The sequence below is a fragment of the Equus asinus genome, chromosome 4 (assembly GCF_041296235.1).
Source record: "Equus asinus isolate D_3611 breed Donkey chromosome 4, EquAss-T2T_v2, whole genome shotgun sequence".
In the NCBI taxonomy this organism is placed as follows: Eukaryota; Metazoa; Chordata; class Mammalia; order Perissodactyla; family Equidae; genus Equus; species Equus asinus.
Genome location: NC_091793.1, coordinates 117,214,433 through 117,236,768, shown reverse-complemented (window position 1 = coordinate 117,236,768; position 22,336 = coordinate 117,214,433). Strand labels below are relative to the sequence as shown.

At 36.0% G+C, this 22,336-nt stretch overlaps 1 protein-coding gene across 3 annotated transcripts in view; it reads left to right on the top strand.

Annotated features, from left to right (window-relative positions):
* The window catches only part of SESTD1 (SEC14 and spectrin domain containing 1), a 111,367-nt gene extending 96,191 nt beyond the window's left edge, over positions 1–15,176 (top strand). For 2 of the 3 annotated variants that reach the window (XM_044768635.2, XM_070508196.1), the window contains exons 13-18: positions 1,192–1,351; positions 4,533–4,614; positions 5,344–5,466; positions 6,230–6,421; positions 8,915–9,036; positions 11,351–15,176. In XM_044768635.2, coding sequence (XP_044624570.1) covers positions 1,192–1,351; positions 4,533–4,614; positions 5,344–5,466; positions 6,230–6,421; positions 8,915–9,036; positions 11,351–11,480 — 809 coding nt within the window. In that variant the 3' untranslated portion in view covers positions 11,481–15,176. Of the gene's footprint in view, positions 1–1,191; positions 1,352–4,532; positions 4,615–5,343; positions 5,561–6,229; positions 6,422–8,914; positions 9,037–11,350 lie in introns of those variants that run through there. The other variant, XM_044768636.2, reaches the window with a different exon arrangement.
* Positions 15,177–22,336: the final 7,160 nt, after the last annotated feature.

The window sequence follows — 22,336 nt, the reverse complement described above, 5'->3', positions numbered from 1 at the left end:
TCTTGCATATACTAGGAACAGTTACTTGTAGTGCATGCATAGACTGTAATTAGCTGTGAAGTGTTCTGTGGTGAACCCTGTATGCCCAAGACTGTGTTTTATGCAATGATTTTTGTTGTTGCTATATCCTAACCTTGTGAAAAAATAGTTGGTTTGGTTCTGTGCATTTGTTTCTCCAAACTGGGAATATTGCCAAGGTTGCATACTCTCCAAGGGGAGGATGGTCCAATTTTACTAAGCTGGTTCTCTAACTTGCCACCAGTGCCTTTTAAATTTTACTACAATAGGAATACAGGGAATTTCCCTCGGTCGAGGCTGGAGAGGTAGATAGTGGATGTAAAAATGGGAAGGGGGCTTGTATTGAGTGGGACAGGAGGCCAAAGGGGAATGGAGGAAAGGAAGCAGAAACTTAAGGGAGAGATTGAGTAAAAAATGGTGACACATGATTGCACCGAATTAATTACTGAAAAGGACTTGAGGGAATGGGTTTGGAAAATCATATTTGTATTGGCCTTTACCTGCTTGTAGCCTTTGTTATTTTAACAGATGATATGCATAGTACATATTTAGTATTTAAATACCAAATGAAATTTATTTCAAAATGTCAGAAGTTTTCTTGAGCCATACTTTTCGTTTAAAAAAGGAAAAAGAATTCTTGTATACTTACGTGATTTGAAGTATTGTAAACATATCCTAAGTGTTGCTTCCTTGGGTGTAAACTGGACAGTGCCTGTGCCCAAAATGTTCAGCATCTTTTTATAGTGATAGTACGTTGCTGGAGAGTTTTGAAGTCTTGCAACTCTTATACATTTTTTTGAACAAGGTATTTGCCTTGTTCTCCTAAAAACTGGACTACATAAAAGCAGAAAGGAAAAAAATTGAAAAATCTTACTCATCAAAATAGAAATTCTCACACTTTGTTCCTGCTTTCAGTTTTGAAAAGTACTTATTATCTATGGAAAGTCACCTTTTGGAAATTCTCTTTAGGGAGAATTTGGCATGATAGGGAGCCCCCAGTTTGAGGCACGTTTAAAGGGATTTTTTTGCTTGAAATGTTCAGAGGACTCCATCCCAAATGTACAAAGCTGTTACACTTGGAATCCAAGTACAGTATCTGCTGAGAGGACTTACTTGAGGGAGGGAAAGCACCTCCATTGTTTCAGAGATTAAATCTAGTAACTTTTCTTTTAGATGTAGGATTGCAAGGTTTGCGTGAAAAAGGTCAAGGTCTTCTGGATCAGATCTCCAATCAGGCATCCTGGGCCTATGGAAAAGATGTAACCATTGAAAATAAAGAAAATGTGGACCACATACAAGGAGTGATGGAAGATATGCAGCTTAGGAAACAAAGGCAAAGTTTGATCGTTAATGCTAATTTTTGCTAAGACAATATTAATTAAAATAAAAAGAGTGATATAATTTATATTTTCCATACAAAGTAAAAGTTCTTACCTGTTATATATTGGGTGTTTAGTAGGTTTGGTGAATGTAATAATTACCATATATAATTGTACTAACAAATAATGACAATGTGTTCAGTTAATGGGTACCTTTCCCCTTTTTTAAGGAGTAGTAAAAATTTCAGTTACACTGATGTATTTCATATTCCATATCCTCAGCATAGCTATGACTCTTCTGTCTTTTAAGATAACCCTTTTTGGAGAATTTTGCTTTTCCTTTCATTTGGTTTAGAGTTGCTATTAAAGCTGTCATCTACATTGATTTGTTTCTTCATCTAAACTTCATATTCACAAATTGTTGCACATCCATTGTTCTCATATTTACAGTAGAAGGATTATACAGTAGACTCTGGGTAAGATAATGTTTAAAAGGTTTCATTTGATATAGAACTAGTAATTTCAAGGATTCTTTGAAAATTCAATTTGCAATAGCAACTGCAAAGTATTGCAAAGTAAAGGATTAAATTAATATGTGCAAGAATACACAGTCTAGCGTAGTTGTATGAAATTTTGGCACACTTAGAAATTTTAAGGTCATTAACAAAACCTCACAGAAACGCTCCCTCTGCATCACAGAGAAAACAATCATTAGGCAGAAGTTTCATCTGCCCTCATATCTGCAAACTTAGGCATTTCATTATTTATTCTTATCACAAAGGATGATATAGCCCTGCTCTGATCAGAGCCAGTCTTTCCATGTACCCTCATGTCTCCTCACTGTCAATTCCCATTCTCTACTCTGATCCCTCCCCCTAATTTAAATGCTTAAATGTCTCCTATTTAAAAAAAAAATTAATTACACACATGCATATACCTTCCTCTTCAACCATTTCTTTGTCTTCTAGCCCTGGAGCTTTCCCTCCTGACAGCGAAGTCATTTGAAGGTCTAGTCTGCACTCATACCACTTCCTCACTACCTCTCTCCACCTTCCTCAGTCTGACTTTTACCCTCTCCATTTCACTGAACTTGCTCTTAGTGATGTCATCAGTGACTTTGTAATTGCCATATGTAGTAAATGCTTCATCTTGCTCAAAATCCAGGGCGTGCTTTTGGTCCTGACATTGCTTGATCACTCTGAATAGCATTAGACACAACTGACTTTTGCTTTCTTCATGAAATTCCATAACAACTTTGTCTTCTTTGAAAACACCCTCACGATCCTCCTCCTGGCACTGTTTCGTTGTTTTCTTCCCTGCTTTCTTGTCTTCTAGCTAATTTTGCTGCTTCCAGGGTTTGTTCTGAGGCTGACTTCTCTTTTCACACTTTGTGTTCCCCCTTCACGGTCTCACTACCTCAATGACTTTCATTAATATGATCATACTTGAGTAGTTGTGGCTCTGGCCTGGACTCCTCTCCTGTGCTTTAGACCTGTCATTCCACTTGCCTACTGAGTATCTCCACCTGGATGCTTCATACGCCCCTCAAACTTAATATGTCCAGTTGGAATCATTCTCCCCCAAAACTTGCTCTTCTCCTTTCATTTCCTGTCTAGGTCAAAGTTATCATTAGCCACCAAACTTGGGATTTCTCCTAAAATCCTGTTCTTCCTCATCCCTCACAGTCTAATCAAATGTCCAAGTTCTGCTGTCTCTGCATCCTGAACAGTTCTCTGTTCTAGATCTTCTCTCTTAACTGCCTCTGGTCTTGCTCCTTGCTAGTCTGTTGTACATGAGAGAAATATTTGTAAAGTGCACATCTCATCACATAACTTCCTTGCATAAAACCCCTCTCAGTGACTTCCTGTTTTCTCAGATGAGGTTCAGTCTCCTTGGAATAGTGAAGGAGACCCTTCATAATCCAGTCCTGCATGATTGTATCCCCTGTAACTTTCCCACAAAACCACACATTTTCCACTTTCCTGAATGCCGTGTTCCATGAGTCTTTAGGTACTTCTTTCCTCGTTTTCTACCTAGTGGATTCCTATTTATTTTTCAAGACTCAGGGATGCTTATCCTTGGAAGTCTTTTTAGATTTTTAAGGCAAGTTAGTCACTTGTTCTTCCCTACCCCCATAAAACCTTTTACACAACTCCACAGTAGTGTTTATCATATTGTTTATTTGAGTTCATCTCCTACAATGAGACCATCTTAATAGTAGAGACCATGTCTTATATTTTTCAGGCACGTTATCTACTTCCTGACAGTATGTGTTGAATATGTGTATATCATCTTCATTAAAAAGTCTTACATTGTTTTTTAGCTTCAGATTTTAGAAATAATCATCATCACTTTCCTTCAGTCCCTTGTAGAATTACTTTAACCAAGTTGCATCTTAACAATGTATTATGGGCTTTTACTGAGGACGTCCTTATAAAAAATAGCCCTGTGACCATGACTGCTGTGTTGTTATTGAGCTTCTTTAAGAGCATGAGCTGTCATGGAGCCAGTCCCTCCTGGGTCACTTGTTGGTGGTGTTTGCGTCTGCGGGGAGCTTCCCCCTTTTCACCCAAAGGACGTGGAATGAAGGGACTGGACCAGAGCTGAGTTAGATCGAGTCCCCTTAAAACTTTAATCTCTGTGTTATCCAGGCAGCTGCTGGTGAAATTAAAAATACTCTTAATTGTATTTCTCTACACCCAGAGATCAGTAGAGTTTTTTTCTTCTTATAAAATTAGGTGGAGTTTTTTTTTAATGCAATATTAGATATTACTCTGGGCAATGTAATATGAAAAGTATTAATTTTTTTAATTTCCTTGGAGCATCATCCTCTAAATTAGTGTTTGAGAAACTACATTTTTATTTTTGAAGCTCGTCTAATGCTAACTGGCAATGGAGATTTCTTTGGGTTTTAGTGTACTACTGTGTTTATGCTTTGCTTCAGTATTTTGCAGAATCCATGCTATCCTCAAGAGGGTTTCTGATTCAGTTATCATTCAGGTATTTTGAGGTTTTGATGTAACATAGATATAGATATACTTAAAATTCTTACAAATCAATGCAAAATAGTTGCAGTCTTCCTAGTGTGGACTAAGTATTTTAGTATCCTATACAACATGTGTGCCAGATGATGACATTGTAATAGTTATCAACCAAACTGAAATGATATCCTGAATTTATGTTTGGGTTTATTAGATGTGAAGACATGGTAGATGTGCGAAGGTTAAAGATGCTTCAGATGGTGCAGTTATTTAAATGTGAAGAAGATGCTGCCCAGGTAAAGATCAATCAGGCACATTATGTAGTTGTCTTTTCCTAGAATATTGACTTCACCTAACTGTAAACAAAAGTGTACTTTTCATGGCCGTAAGAAAGTAAATTCATTAAGTCAGGTTCTAGTTTATACTGTTGAAATAAGAAAGTTTTGTATTCCCAGTTATCTTACTGGTCTCATTTGACTTATCTTGTCAATGAAATCCTCTGTTGAGCTAGAAATTGGGATTATTTATTATATATTATCGTTAACTTAATTGTCAGTTACATCCCAAGATAAAGAGTGGTGTAGCACATTTCTTTTTAACCCACAAGAAGGTTTTTCAACCCGATAAACAGTTTCCTCTCTTTGTGTATTTAGCATTAGAGAACATTGTTTCAGCTTGACATAGAGGAAATTTATGATTTTTAAATAGTAACATAAATCTGTAATGAGATTCCAATAAGATCTATATTACATAAACATGATCTTCTATTAATATAAATCGTGATATTAATTTTAAAAGAGTGCTTCTCTTTAACAGGTCTTTAGAGTTTAAAAGTTTTAAGGGGGTGGAGTGGTCATTAATTCATGTAGCTTGGTATTGAATGAAATAAGCTATTAAGGACTTAGGGTATAATTGATGGATTAATTAATTGTATGATAACAATCTTTCTTTTTACAAATATGATGTTTTGATATGATAAGTAAAGAGTTATGGATCCAGCTTCACTGTTACTTATTTTCATTTAGGCAGTAGAATGGCTAAGTGAACTTCTGGATGCTCTGCTTAAGACCCACATCAGATTGGGCGATGATGCTCAGGAGACGAAAGTTTTACTGGAAAAGCATAGAAAATTTGTTGATGTTGCACAGGTGCAGAACTGGTTATCTTCCTTTTCTACAAGCTCAGTGTTTGAATAGCTTTCTGCATGATTATAATGTAACTTAACCCTCCAAGTCCAAGAAGGTTAGTTATGTTATTCCAGAAATATCACAGAACTAAGAAAATGTCAGCTCTGCATCAAAACTAGCCTGCATAAACTTGAGAGGGTTTATGTTTCCCTGAATACAAGGTCTGTGTGCTCTCTCTGATTTATGTTATATGTTATGGCATTTTTTAGGCATTCCAACTGTTCACAAAAGTTAACGTGAATTATACGTTAATTATATAGAAATTAGGACCCCCAGTTTCTGCATCTCACCAGTGTTAGTGTAACCATACAGACTTTTTTTGCATATGAAAAGTATCTTAATTTATTTCCCTAATAATTGAGTTCACAGTGTAACAGTTGTGGTTTCTCATGTGGAATATAAAGTGCCCATTTTCACCCACTTGTTTTGATTCAGTGAGCAAACATTCTTTTTGGCTGGTGGAATTGGGCAGACTGAGATAGGGAAAACCGTGAGAGAGGGAAGCGTAACAAGAAGGAGACTCACTAAAAATTCAAGAAAAGTATTGCTTCTCCTTCATTATTTATACATGCAGATAATTTGTAGTAATAAGTGCCAGCGGAGTCATTCAGTATTGGTTTCTAGTAGTGTTACTTAATTGCAACCACATTCCTCCTATACACTTTCCTGTCCCTCTTCTCAGAACTCTTTAATTATAATTTCAAGTTTACTTTTTCTTTTTTAGAGCACTTATGACTATGGAAGGCAGTTGCTACAGGCCACGGTTGTCTTGTGCCAGTCTTTGCGCTGTACCTCTCGGTCCTCCGGGGAGACGCTTCCTCGACTGAACAGAGTGTGGAAACAGTTTACAGTAGCATCTGAAGAGAGGGTGCACAGGCTGGAAATGGCTATTGCATTCCACTCAAATGCCGAAAAGGTTTGCTTTTTTTAAAGTGTAGTCTCAATAGTTTTATTGTGTATGTTCAAAATGTGTTAATTTTATAATGTAATTCTGTGATCAGTCTGGGTTTTTTTTCAAATTTACGTTAATTCCATTGTTTAAAGTTTGTTTGCATTTAATATATTATCTTAGAGAGTTCATTCAAATTCTCTTAGTAATCCACACCAGTGCTGGAGTCCTGAGGTTGGAGAAATCCAGAACCATCCAGGAGTCCTCTCTCAGCAGTGCTGCTCTCCTCGCCAGACCTGATGCCCAGAGTGTGCTCTTTGTTCTTCAGGGTGTTGTAACTCCCATCTCATTATACCAGGAAAGGAAGCTTTGCTTTGGCAACTACTGCTAATTTTCCTGAATTTTTTAAAAGGGCACTTTGTAATTTTTTAATATTTAAAGTAGAGACTGTCAAACTGAAACAATGAGAAGAAAGATAAAAACAAAACTCTTTTCTCATGTGTTGTCTTTAAAGATTCTTTCTAGAATTTATTATTTAATGAATTCATTAGTCTCAGAAACCAAAAATGAAACATGCAGTGTTATTTGGGCAAATTTTCAATAGAACCTTTTTCTTAGCTCTGCACAATGAAAATTTATAGCACCTAAGCCTTACATTTCCACTCTGAAGAGAAGCTTTATTACGTAGTTAACTTTGTTTTGATCTCTTACAGTGAGAGTTTATATGTAGGGCATGTTCAATACTATTTAAGTTATGAGAAACCTGAGATGTAAATGTGATAACCTAGCGTGGAGAACAAAAGAGATGTGGCCAGGAACCTCAGGAATCAAGCACTTTCTGTCTGTGTTATGCAGTACATCTGTTGGGAAAGATCCACAGTTAACTCTTTCTGAGCTGATCTCTGAACTCTGTGGGTCACTGTCTTAGTTTAAAATGGGCCTGATGATGATAAATGAAAGTATACAAAATGGCTTAACTTGTTTATCTACTGATTGTTTTAATGAAAAACTTTTATTGAAGTATAATATTAACTTAGAAAAGTACACAGATCATAAATGTTCTGCTCAATGAATTTTCACAAAGCGAACATGCCTGTGTAATCAGTGCACTGGTCAAACAACAGAACGTTACTAACCTCACAAGCTCCCCACCCCCTTTTAGTCACACTGCACCTGCTGCCCCTCCCTCCTGTACGGAGGTGACCACTGGCCAGATCTCTCACACCACCGACAACTTTTTAGGATACTGCTTTTAAAATGTGGCTACAAGGACATTTAAAAATCTAGACCTCTATAAGAGGTCATGTAAAATAAATACGGTTGAGAGTATTTTTATGGAAAGTTGATGTTCCTATTTTTTCTGCTATGTGGTCTTTATCATGCTTATAATAAACTCGATTATAGGTTATTTTACTGTGCAAACTTATGTAAAGCATTTTATTATCAGATTTTATTTTCCTCTTGACTGTGTTCTGTTTCATATCAGTAAGCATAAATATAACCAGAACTATACGCAAATTGTATAGTATGATGATTGAGAAAATATTTAAACTGAATCTAGAATCTTAGAGTATAAAATATCCTTTATGAGCAATGCTGAAATAAGCATGATTGGATAAGTAAAGTATAATGTAAAAAAAGTTGCAAAAATAAATACTCCTTTTTCTTCTCCATCCCCCAAATTTTGCTTTTTTTTTTCTTGTAGTTAAATTTATTATTTTTTTGTTATTATTTTTTAATCTGGTGTGTATCTTAGACTTAGAGCACATCTTAGTTTGGACTAGCTGTGTTTCAGGTGCTCACTAGCCACATGTGGCTCCTGTATTGACTAGTGCCAGTCAATACCTGTAGACTTAACTATTAAAAATTATAGCATTTTTCCCCTTTCTTTTCTTTTGTAGTTAAATTTAAATGGTAATAGTTAAGGGAAAAAAATATCTTAGGAAAGACTGTAGAACTTACTATATTTGAATTATAGCCTTATCAGTTTACATCAGTTAATTCGAGTCAACAGATCAGTTTTTTAAATAACTATAAAGTGTCCAGCTAGGTCCTCACATCAGTTATGTGTTTGTACTCTGAGTATGTGTTGTTTTGTATTTATATCTTCTTTCATATTTGAAGTCTGTAAACTCCTTGAGGTCAAAATCTGTATTTCATTCGCATCCCAACTTGCTAAATAAATACATAGTAAGTGTTTAATAAATAGTTACTTTATGAATGAAAGCATACTTCTTAAGCACAGTTTGAACTTCCTTTCCGAATAGTAGTCTACTGTTATTTTTTCTTGAAAATCACTGTAGACTTTTTAAAACTCCAATTATATATTATTAGTAGGGATTATGTATTTCATTTTGTTTGAATTGCTTGAGCCAGCCTTGCCTGTAATAGGTCACTTTTGTATATTGGTGTACATGAAGATCCTAAGAACAAAACAAAAGCACTTTCAGTCTACTAAATTTGCATGAGCTTGATTCCCTTTCAGTGTCTTGATTGATGCTGCCCTTTTCTTTGTTGCAGATTTTGCAAGACTGTCCAGAAGAGCCTGAAGCTATTAATGATGAGGAGCAATTTGATGAAATTGAAGCAGTTGGAAAATCACTTTTGGATAGATTAACTGTTCCTGTAGTTTATCCTGATGGGTATGGTGCATGTTCTTATAATTCTGTCTTTTATCAATGAGGTCTTAAAGTGAAATCATTACGGGAGGAAAATCTGCTTTTTAAAAAGCTAAGTAAATTAGCTTTGGTCCACAATTCCTACAATAAATTGGTTTAAAATAAAAAGAGATAAAAACTCAGCTTTTAAGAACAGTAGCAGTTGGTACTTGCTGCTGTCAAACATGTTACTTCTTGACAGCTTATTGTAGAAGAAAGATCATTGACTAGGCTGACATCCTGGGTTCTGGCCTTGGCTGTGATGATAGGGAGTAGGGTGACTTTGGGCTTCGTTCAGGAAAGGGCAGGGGAGGGGAAGGGGCACATGTTTAGTTTAGTAAGCTCATAATATATACCAAGCACCAAGTTAGACACCTCACCTTCATTATTTTTGACCAAAGAGTGTTAGGCCAGTATAATTATTTTCTCATGTACTGCTGAAGAAACTGAAGCTCAGAAAGATTCAGTAAGATGCTCAGGAATTCACAGTTTCTGAGTGGAATTAGGATAGTCTCAGGTCTGTCTGGCTCCATACCTGTTCTCTTTGCACTGTGCTATTTGAAATCCTCATTTCTCTATTTGTAAAGTGATGGGGTCCTTCCCACATTCCTTTCCTTTTCAATTAGTTGATGATAAAATAAGAAATAATCTCATGTAAATAAATAAGTAAATGAATCTCAAGGGGCTTTACTCCTGAGGATCCAGACCTTCTTGGTGAAAATAATTGAGAGGTAATCCAGAGGATGTTTAATTCAAACAGTAGAGAAGCCAGAGCATTGAATACAACTGTCCTTACCTTGCAGTATGGTGTAGTGGGTAGGATTGTGGAGTCTGGAACCAGATTTCTTGGGTTTAAATCTCAGCTCCACCACTTACTAGCTGTAACACCTTGGGTAAGCCACTTAACCTCTCTGTGCCTCAGTTCCCTCATCTTAAAATAGGGATATGGTCTTCATAACTCCTCAGGTTATGGGGATGGGGGAATTACATGAGCTAAATCTATGTAAACTACTTAAAACAAATCTGACATAGTAAGTGCCACTACTACTGTGTCATGAACTTAAAATGATTATTTGGAATTAATATCGAAAAGACATAATTTTATTTCCTTGAAAGGATATTATTCATAGTCTATGCTTAGATAATCTCTAGTCATACCTAAACTTGAACAAGCAGAAGTAGCCTATAGTCATGTTATACACCTGCAATGTATAAAAGAGAATAAAATCCAAAAATTTATAAATTCAGCTAGTAACAATATTAGAGGGCCGCTTATGGTTGTTCCATTCCAGGACACTCCCCCAACCCCCCGGTCTACATTTTGCAGCCAGTTGTCACAGTCTCCCATTCTACTCGGTCAGCCCAGCAGCATCTTCCCTTGTGTTTTTGCTGGCTTCTTCTCCTGTGTTCCACAATAGTCCCTGTGTCATTTCCTCATCTTAAGATAAAAGAGTAAGTTAGCACTCTATATCCAAATTTCACAACCACCGCCTTTAGTATTTGGAATTATGTTATTCCATTTTATATGATAATCTCTTTATGCTATGTAAGTTTGTTTGACAGTAAACTTATTCACATTCATCTTTTGTAACATTCTCCTGGGCAAATAAATTAGCTGATCTCCCTGGATTCACTGCTTGAAGACCCCGGTTCAAATTCTGGTTTTTCTGCTCTGTGATCTTGGTGAAGTTATTTATAGGCCTTAGTTTTCTGATCTAAAAAATGAATTGCTTACCCAGATAATTTCCAAGAACTCTTCCAGCTCTAAGATTTTGTGACTCTGAGTATGGTATCTTTGCAAGTAGGATAAAATGAAATGATTTTGTTAATGTCCCAAATGATGCCTTAACATTAAATAGATATTTTACTTGCCAGCTGTATTAGACAGTTGGTGTACATAGCCCTTAGCAGTGAAGTACACAAACAAATTTTATATTTGCGTATCCTTATGGACCCAAAACTGAAAACCAGAATATCTCCAGTGTTACGTTGTTTTGTTTATTGTTGCATTGTTTGATTTCATTCTTTGGTTTATTGAGATTATCATAAGTACGCATGATATGAAATTTATACCATTAATGTATTTTTCTCAACATGTCTTAATGTATTTTATGCCATTTAAAAAAAATGTTTCTCCTATTGAATTACTACTCAAAGATAAATGATATGGTCTACCAAGGAACTAATGCAATGTCACATAGATAATTTTTATGGTAATTTTTGCTTCGTTTTGCATTCACTACAGGCAATGGATTTGTATTAATCTGATTGGGGTTTTTCTGTTTGTTTTGACTTTTAGAACTGAACAATATTTTGGGAGTCCAAGTGACATGGCTTCTACTGCAGAACACATCAGAGACAGGATGAAACTAGTTAGTCTCAAAAGGCAGCAGCTGCGACATCCTGAAATGATGACTGCAGAGAGCTAATAGCTACCAGCTTCCCACAGATCTGCAGTTCATAATCCCGCATGGCGTCGGCACACTACCGCATTAGCACAATACGTTAAGATACATTTCACAGCCAGAATAAGCCTCATTTCTTTCCATTACACATTTCTCTCTACATGTTAACATCATGCAACTAGCAAGGCATAATTATTTAACACGCTTTGAGAACATAGACTCCAAGTATCTTAAAAGAAGGAACTGTAATCATTGCACTGAAAACTTGCTTTAAAGCTTTACCTGACCTGTCAGTTGGTAGATGAACAACTGCTAATAAGCTTTGAATGGTGCTAATAAGAGTTTAGGGATTCTCTCTATGGAAAATGGTTGCCCTTCCTCCCCAGGTGATGTCGTGAACTTAGGCTGTAGTTAAACTGTTGTTAGTAGACAGTGACAGTGGTGTCCTTAAAATTTTACTTTGTGATTTTTCCTCAGAATGGATTATTTTTATTGTGTCAATACGAAGAAAACCTTCAGATCTTTGATATATCATATTCATTAAAAGACATTTTCCTATTTGTATTGATAATGTATTAAAAGTTGTTCGTGCTTAATAAAAGGCTTCTTTTAAACATCTTATTTAATTTGGTGGTTATATCCTATTTTTAAACGTGAGTGCCTTGTTTAAAAGGGCATTCTTAGGATTGTGAGAATGGTTTAATATTTGTTTTTGTCATGTGGGTTGCATGTGTTTTAGTCAGGATATTCATATGTAAGCATGTGTATATAATAAATAAGCATGTTTTATCATGAAAAACAATTGTGAAGAACAATTTAGATCTTTAAGAACCTATGAATAGTGGAATACTATTTCTAATTTTTTCTCTTCTTCAACTTGAAAAATATTATCCAAATTATTAACTATCCTGAAGATACTTTGTCTTTAGGGGAGGAGGGCTGGGAAAGGAGGTATACATAATAAGTGTAATCCTTTATGTCAGAGTAATCTTTCTGGAACTAAAATAGCAGCTGTTAATAAAATTTAATTTCTCATGATACACTAGAAGCAAAATTCTCAAGTAGTCTAATAACAAAAACTGTACAACTCTTTTAGAAATAAAGTTTATAAAATGCTAATGCTTTTAAGTTTATATTAAGTTTAAATTGTAAAGTACATATTTCATTTTTGTGCTAATTTTTATTTCAGAAAATGTTTTTGAAAAAGATTAGAAATAGTTTTTTAGTCTGTGATCAATACAAAATTATGCAAAGAATTGTATGCTGGTTCCTTTTCATGGTCTACAAAAATGCTTATGTATCCTCCAATGCAAAAAACTCCTTCTGAACCTGCGGGTCTCTTCAGCCTCCTTCACTGCCAGACTTCCTGTAGAAATCCCCCTCCATTGCCCCGCATCCTCACTGCTCGCTGCTCAGTGTCTTGCAGTCTGCTGTTACACAGCGCTAGAGCAAAACTGTTCTCAGTGGGCTTCCAGTTACTGAACTGAGTGATTTTTTTCTCAGTCTGCACCCCTTGTCCTTCTGTCTCTGCAACACGTACACCATTGAGCAGTCTCAATCTTTTATGCTGTTTCCTGGACAGTGTCTCCTCCCTTGAAGATGTTGTCCTCTGCCATAACTGTGAGTACAGTCACATGACTCTTATTTAAAATATGTCTACTAGAATGTGTTCTCTCAGATTTCCTTCTTCAGAATGCTTCTGGAAGTATCTCATTCTTAGGGTTTCTATTTTATCCCAATGTTCTGTGTTATGTATCTGGTCCAAAATTCTAAACCTGTACTTTGAACTACCTACTGCTTGACATTTCAACCTAGATGAAGTTATTCATCATAGTTTTCACCTTTCTCTTGTGGCAATTTTGGTTAAAGGTGCAGCCTTTTTTTCTAGTCAGACATGCCAGAAAATCTGGCGGCAAGATTCAACTGCTCCCTCTTGTCTTATGCTGCCACTGCTTCTGAGAACATCCAGAAAGTTCTGTATTATCTGATAATTCAGTCTTTTAGGGCTTAATTTCTATGAGTGAACCTTCATGATTCTTTGTTGCGGTCTTCCTGATGGTGCTAACTAACCACATGCTACAATTGTTTATGTCTGTACCTGCTACATTGTAAGCTCTTTCAAGGGAAGGAATCTCCTGGGACTTTTGTTCCCAGTCCTTTGCTCATGCATAGTAGTTGTTCACTTCCCGTGTATGTGAATGGTCTATGGTAGCATCAGTAATAATCCCTCTTATATTGTAGTCTGAAGTGTGTTTCTAACATATTTCCTAAAGTTAGGAGTGAATTAAATTATAAATGAATCTACTCATAAGGAAATCATTTGGTATTTTGGATACTTAAATATTACCTAATTTAGATATTTAGTTATACTCAATATCTATTTCTTCTACTGAATTTCAGAGTAGTTAGAATGCTTCTATTAAGACTTTGCTAGAAACTAACTAGATTATAAGTAATGAGATTCAATTCTACCATCAATTCACCTACTTATTGTCAAATGAGTTAATTTTTATATGCCTTAAGCTATCCTGCCTACAGCAAGAGTAAAATAAGATAGTATCTGGAAATGTTATTTGTAATTTGAGTATTTCAGATGACGCTGAATATGCTTTTAATAAATATTGTTGCTCTTTATTTGTAAATTTGCTGCTACTTTCTATGTGTATATCTGTATACACACATACAGTTGTGAGTGAAAACCCAACAACGCTCTAATGTGATTTTTTTTCATAGGGTTGTAGTTCGCTTAGAATACATGTTAAGGAAGTGACTGCAGTCTGTTTGCAAGCCACAAACTGTTTGTACATCATAAATTAACATTGGCCTGCAAATGTAACGGAGAAAGAACTATCATTTCCAATTGGTGTATGCCACAACTTTCCACATTACTTTAGCCCATCTCAGGGAATTATTGAAGTGTTAATTGGGCTAGTTTCATTTTGTTCTGTTGGTTTGGAGGATTTACTTTTTTCTTTTGCCTTCTTATTGTGTATTTGTTCCTTTGTAAGCTCAATGTATGATGGCAGTTTGAGCATCTGTTCTTCACATATGTCTAACCCGGCAGAGTTATGATGCAAGGATGATAACTTCATTTCAGATACAATTGGCTTTATTCCAAGTCTTCATTGTTGGTGACCTTATTCTAATAGGATGACTCATTGGTGGTGATGATGAAACTGCTCAGCCTGCCAGCTGGGATGTTAATGGCAGGTCTAGGCTTCATTGCTGTGTAGAAGGTTGGATATTTCTCTTACTTTGTAGGCGTTTAAATTGGCCAGTGTTCCAAAGTGTTGCCTCGTATTAACATGTTTGTTGTTTGTTTCATGACCCCATCAGTTGACATATGGTGTGGTATTTAGTTTACTATTATTAGTTTTAGTCACATACTCCTTGATATGAACGTGACACTTTTCTGGCAGTGCTGAGCAAACCATGCTCTCTGATCTAAACCCATTGTAACCGGTGGCATGATTGTGAGATTAGCTGACCCTGTATCACTGTACAGTCTACATTTGGAGAAAGAATTCAGCATTCTCTACTACATTGTAAGTTCCTTGCCAGAGACATTGGATATTACTGTGTATTTTTCCCATCCTCATAGAACCATAGTAAAGTACTATGGCTACTAAAAACTAAACATCCCCTGGTTGCTAAAGTCCTCCACATCTTGAGCCTGTTGGAAATGGTACAGGAAACTAAGATCAGTATCATCAGTGACAAGAGTTGTGTCATTGGGGTGTCTTTCCTTAAACCTGCAAAGGGAATATTTTCTAGAGTTAAAAAGATGGGCTGGAACATAGCTGGACAGTTTCCTAATTGGCAAACTTACCATTGTTGACATTCAGTTCTCAAAATAAAAAGCTTGTCTTGGGAGTAGAAAATACTCTTCTGATATGTAGAGCAATAAATACCTTGATGAAGCAAAATGAAGATTTAACACCTGCCATTATCTGACTTCAGTGTATGCTATGAAAAGTCTAGGTTAGAATCATAAATAATGGCAAGAATAGTAGATAAAAGATCATAAAAGCCAATATAAGAATTGTAGTGAATATAATGGAAAGAGTTTGGAGTTTGAATATCTGACTTCAAAACCTGGCTTTGCCATCTACTGGCTGGTAAAAATCACTTATCTTCTCTGGGTTTGTAAAACAGAGAAATCATATCAACTTTTAAGAATGAAATACAATCCTGTTAAAAAAAAGTGTTGAAAATTAAAATGTTATCCAGAGTGGAAGGTATTATTACTATAGTTATCCTTTCAGAATAGAGAACAGAGCATTCTTTAATCCTACTCGTGTCTCAGAGGATACGCATGGGGTCTGGGGGATATGGCACATTGTTTATGCTCACCACCCTAAGCTCCATCCCCTTCATTCAGAATTACGGACTGAAAATACTGAGGGTGGAGAAGGTGAGCTCATCAGTAAATAAGACTTTTAAATCTGATAAATGAACTGTTATGGTAGGACGATAGGCCAGCAAGATGGAAGACAAGTGAGGAGCATCATCTGCTTCAGGGTTGACAAGGCATGACACAATTCCATTAGTAAGTAAGAAAGTAGGTAAAAGAAAGTCATACTCAGGTCTTAGTGAGTCAGCACCAACCTGTAGCAACAAGAGCACAAGTCTGTTAAGATATTTATAAAGTGTCCTAGGAATGAGGTAAAAGACATGACTTGTGACTCTGCTTAGTGCTGTTGGGAAGAAAGCAGTCTTCGTAAGCTTGGACAGTGACAGTAACAGAAAAGACTGGTCCTGTAATACGGAGTGACAGAACTAAAGATGCTCCATGAAGAAGCATAAATTCAGGGGAATGTTTAAGACTGAAAAAGGTTATGGATATGACACCGAATAGCATGACTAATATGTTAAAGCAAACTTGGACAACGCTAGTCTGTGTGCTTCAAGAAAAAGCAGAGCCAATACTAGAACATGAAGACCTTAGAGATCAAAGGAAAGCCAGGACCAAGGTTAAGTATTTTGAAAGCAGTGAGCACGTTTTTACAAGAATCAAGATTATTTTTGTTTAAGAACTTGTGTGCAGCAATACATATAATACCTATATATAATAATAGAAGATTTCTTAGCAAATAACTAAAAATAGTTGCCAACTGCTACATATTAAGAGCAGTGGTGTTACAGATTTTAAGTCAGGCATGTGGAAAACTGTTTCTGACAAAAGGCTATTGAAGTCTGAAGCCATTCTTAGTGAATCTCAAGGAGTCATCTTAGTATTTCCAAGTCAAATGCCATCTCTTTAGGGTGTCCCTAGGTGCATCCCTCAGAGAAAGACAGGAGGAGGATTCAGATGTCCTTCCCTTCAGACCGCAGGGGCCCATTTGCTATAATCAAGCCTCACATTGTGTTTTGGTCCTAAGCATCTCTATTAGTTTCCCTGGTTCTTTTTCAGTTTAGAAGTCAGAGTAAAAACAATTTCTATGCTTAGTTTCCCTCTTAAAAATGTTTCTTCATCTTACTTCTTACATTAGGCTACACAGCCAACAAATTTGCTCAGAATACACCAGCAGTATATGCATTGTGTTTTTTTTAAGGCATGAGAGGATTGTAAAGTCACTTTGACAGTTTTGAGCTAGAATAGATTGGAGAACTGGTTGCTCACCTCACACTCAGGAATCTCCTTTCACACGTTCTTAAGTTTCTAAATTGACACTGATTAGAAGAATTTGGTGTTTATGTTGCTATGAGATCGGCAATGAAGTTCTCAGCGGCATTATTTGGTAAGCATTACACGCTGGATTCTTTCCCCCAATAATTTTTAGTAAAAACTTTCAAACATAAAAATATAAAGTTTTACAATGTACTCACCACCCAGATGCTACCATTAACTATGCTTTTGTTATCACATGTCCATCAATTCATTGATGCAGATTAGTTTTTGGTACATTTTAAATTATAGACATCGATACACCTCCTGCCAAATACTTCAGCATAAACTAGAGTTCAACGTTTGCTTACATTTTTCCTTTTATGTAAAATTAGCATACAGTGAAATGCATAGGGCTTAAGTATGCATCCCCTGAGTTTTGGCAAATGTGTAAGGTGCTATCAAAACATAAAACGTTATCAGAAAATTTCCACATGGCCCTTTCCAGTCCATCCTTGTCTTCACACCATCCCCTAAAAGCAACCACTATTTTTTTCCTACTATAAATCAGATTTGTCTGTTCTAGATTTTTGTGTAAATAGTCACACAGCATGTCCTCTTTCTAGAAGCCTTCCCTTACCATGTTTTGGAGATTTATCCGTGTTGTTGGGTGTAGTAGTAGTTGACTCCTTTTTATTCCTGAGTAGTATTCCATCGTATGATGACTTTGTAATTTATCTGTTTTCCTATTTGTGAATACATGAGCTGTTTCCAGTATTGGCAATTATAAATAAAGCTGCCTTGATTATTCTTAACATAAGTCTTATGTGAACATAGCCTTTCATTTCTCTTGGGTGAATACCTAGGATTAGAATTTCTGTGTCATAGGGTAGTTTTAAAAGAAACTGAAGTACCTTTTTCCAATGTGGTTGTACTGTGTCTTGGATTTTCACTATATTTTGGATGTGTAGAAAGCTGTGAACTATTTTTGTGATCCATATTTGAAATATTAGAAGTGGGTCTGGGATAGAAATGGCATTGTTCACAGTAGGCAGTTGGTGTTATTTGAGGGAGGCAAATACCTGTCTGCCCAAAACAGCTCCCAGAGGGGTTCCTATGTCTGAAATTTTTGCATTATTTTCACTCCTTGAAAGATGAAAGCACTTACCCAAGGCTGGTGATAGATTAGCTAGAAGAAACGGCACTGGTTTGTCTATGTTACTAACTTTTGCCACCCGTTTTCAGCAGGTAAAATAAGAATGATAATTAAACATTAAAGACTTTCTTCAATGGGGGTAGGAGGGATAGTAAGAAACATACCACTAGTTAGTCCCAGGTACAGCAGTGTGAGAGAGGACCATCTGGACAGGGAAGTCCCCCAAATGGTGGTCAAGAAACCAGAAAACGGGGTGGGAAGAATTCTACCTCACAGTTGTGCATAGGAGATAGCTATGTTTTTGCAGGATGTTTTTGCCTTTAAAAATCATATTTTCAGTGTTGTCTCTTTATCCAGTACCACCCAGCTACAGTTATTTCACACCCTAGTGACTTTCTTAACCACTGTGTTTTACCTTTCCTGCCTGTTCTGTTACATGTAGCAGTTACTGTATTAGCCTGTAAAATTATAATCGTGTATGTTTCCAATGCTCGTGTTCAAAAGTATTTATGTATGGTTCATCCAATCTTTCCTATTCGATTTCTAAGGGCTGGGATATTTGGCTTCTACTGTAAATCCTTATAATGTTCCACACATTGTAAATGCAATAAAAATGTTAAAAACTATAATTAATGGCAGCAGATTTTGATATGTATTTCTTTGATATGTTATCACTTTGGACAATAAGTTTGGTTTCTCTCAATAAAGTTTGTTCATAAAATCTAGGGATAATTAAGTCATACTGGTCTCTATAACATAATCTGATGAATTCTGCATCTTTGTTCAAATAATTTTTGGTGAAACTTTAAATTTTTTCTGATGGTATTTTCTAAAATCTTTGATTAAAACAAAAAATATGACTTCCTTATTCTGAAATAATCTGGAGTCTTGGAAGACAGAAGCTAAATACCCTTTCCCTTCACTTGTGTCTCTCCTTCCTTCTCCAGCAGCTCCCCACCCCCTACCTGCAGGCTTGGCACACACATTCAGGGCTTTCTCTAGGTCCTATATTGTGAGAAATGGTTAGAGTCTCCTCACAGTGGGGAGTGGCTAAATTTCTTTTGTTCCTACCAGAAAGGTCATTTTTAAGACTTAAAAGGTAAATGTATTTGGGGCTGAGGAAAGCGTATTAGAACAAAGTTAGCTATATTTAAAATAAAATTATATTGTGTTTTAAATAATTGCAGCTTCAGAATGACCACCAGGAATTTAGAATTGACAGGATTTGGAAATTGGCAAGCCTTGTACCTTGTCCAATGAAGTTAAGTACATTTGAGTGACAGTTCAACATACAAGCGACATGTATAAAAAAGGATGTACCTTTGTTATTAAAAGACATTTTTATTTTAGTAGTTACAGTATCCACCCCAATCTCTAGATTTCCCATTAGACATGACGTATCCACAGAGCTGTTCCACCTTCTGCATAAAATCCACCCAGATATACTCCCGTAAGCGTAAACGCTTATGTGAAAGTCAAAATAGGCCCAAGAAATAATCCAGTTTTTGCCAAGTCTGGAAGGAAGTGAATTACAGTGATATAAAGAATCAAAAAGTTTCTAACAAAAAATAGATAGAAAAACTGGAAAAGAAGTGAACAATAAACATAAAAGCTAGTTTGTGACCATGATTAAATAAAAGGTAGTGGTTAACAAACCATACTCCTTTATTAAATAACCTTGCACTGCACCGAATGAAAACTTAGCTACCTTTGGAAGTTTGCCTTCCACTTTAATTACTTTGATTTGATAAAAGAGTCTAGTCTTGATTTAGTTATAAATTTGTTTATAATAACAAAAAATTGAGAACCCAAATGTTGGAATAAATCTATCCTGACGATTGAAACTGTTGTTGTAGAAGTATATTTATTGAAATTGGTTGTCTATTTCTTGAAAAGGAGAGATTTATGATATTGAGTGAAAAAAGGCAGATTCCAAACTATTGGAATATTATTCATTTTTAAATAAAAATAGCTGTTTACAGAACTTCAGTATGTTATATTCAAGATGTGGGATTAATAGATCATTGCAGTTTTCTTATATCTGTTAGTTTTATTCTCTTTCTATTAAAATGGGTATTTTTAAAGAGCTTCTAAATATAAAATGCCTAGCAAGTATATTCTTATATTCTGAAATATCTGTTGCAACAAGAATTCTCAAAATGAAGTAGGAAAGAATACATATGAAAATCTGAGGGAGTATAATTTTTACCTTTTTTATTTTTAAAATGTTATTGAAAGCAAATCTCAGTGAAGTCTTAATATCTTGAGATATGTAGAAGATAACATCATGGGTTTAAATGACTTGAGAAAACAATATGCATTGAAATCTGCTTAGATCTCTCTCGATGTCTGTTTCAAACAAATTATTTTGTCTAGAACAAAACTCCATTTTTAAGAATGGGCAAGCAAAGGATATATTTTATACGGAGATTTCAATGATAACTCTGTTACTATAGGTTGAAACTAATAAAGCCGTGCCTATATTGGAAAGGTTAAGACCCTCAATCCCAGGCTGGCAGGTTCCTCCAAACCCTTGAAGGTAAGTAATCTTGCCAATGTCTATTCTTAGTCAAAATGAAGCCTGGGACAAAGCATGAATGAGTTAATAGCAACCCTTGATATTCCTGTCTTTCTAATCCATTTTATTCTTGTATCTAGAATGTTCTCAGAATATGACTATTAGCTGTACCAGTTGTCTACACAGTTGCATCTATGGAAAAGTCTTGTTCACAGGACCAGGCCTTCCTAGAATCTTCTGTTAGAACTGGGAGTACATTTTCCCGTCAAAATGTAATTGACCCTCTTCAGCTACGTTATGGATTAAGCAAGCTGCTCTGTAGGATGACCTAGAAATTTAGTTAGTATTAATAATATTACTGTATGTTGCAAGTTGTGAACAACTGACTTACCAAAAGGTTTTTAGAACATATCCCATTCATTAGTTGGAAACTGCTATTCTAGGAAAATGTTTAGAGCTCATAGATCATGAAGATATTTCTCTGGTACTTAGGACAGGAACATAGTTACTTTGTAGACTTGTAGTTAGAACTAGAACATGATAAGATCAGTAATTATTAAACCTGAATGTGCCTGCAAATCAATTGGAGATCTTACTAAGTCAGATTCTGATTCAGTAAGCCTGGGGTAGGACCTGAGGTTCCTCATTTCCAACACGTTTCCAGGTGTTGCCGATACTGCCTGTCTGCAGACCACCATTTGGATTGCAAGATTCTAGAATATGTTTATAAAAAACTTAGTGTATGAGGGCCAGCCCAGTGGCATTGTGGTTAAGTTCATGCACTTTGCTTTGGAAGCCTGGGGTTGACAGGTTCAGATCCCGGGCGTGGACCTATGCACTGCTCATCAAGCCATGCTGTGGCAGTGTCCCACTTACAAAAAATAGAGAAAGATTGCCACAGATGTTAGCTCAGGGACAATCTTCCTCTAGCAAAAAGAGGAAGATTGGCAACAGATCTTAGCTCAGGGCCAGTCTTCCTCACCACCCCCCCCCAAAAAAAAATTAGTATATGAACTTTTAAAAGACATTGATCATCTTTCAAATTATCTAATTTCTGTAAGTTAGATAAAAGTATACAGAGCTGGCATCTTGGGAAGTATGTTATCTACTTCTAGGACCTCAAAAATAAAATATATTTTATTTGATTATATTTATCATATTTAAGATATATATATTTATATATTTATATTTGATATATATATCAAAATATATAAAATCACCAGGTTCAGGAAAATAAGCACATCCCATATACTGTAAATTTTGGCAAATTCAAAACAGAGTGAAGCCTGAACTGCCATTTCTACTATCTCGTGACTGCTGATTGTGCTCAACTGTGTCTTGTTTCTTCAAAATTCTATTTAAATTCAAGAGTAAAGTGTAGTTACTGTTATTAAAAGTAACCCAGGATGGGGCTGGCCCTGTGGCCTAGTGGTTAAGTTCGCGAGCTCCGCTGGAGCGGCCCAGGGTTTCACCGGTTCAGATCCTGGGCGCGGACATGGCACCGCTCATCAAACCATGCTGAGGCAGCATCCCACATGCCACAACTAGAAGGACCCACAACTAAAAAATATACAACTATGTACCGGCTTTGGCGGAAA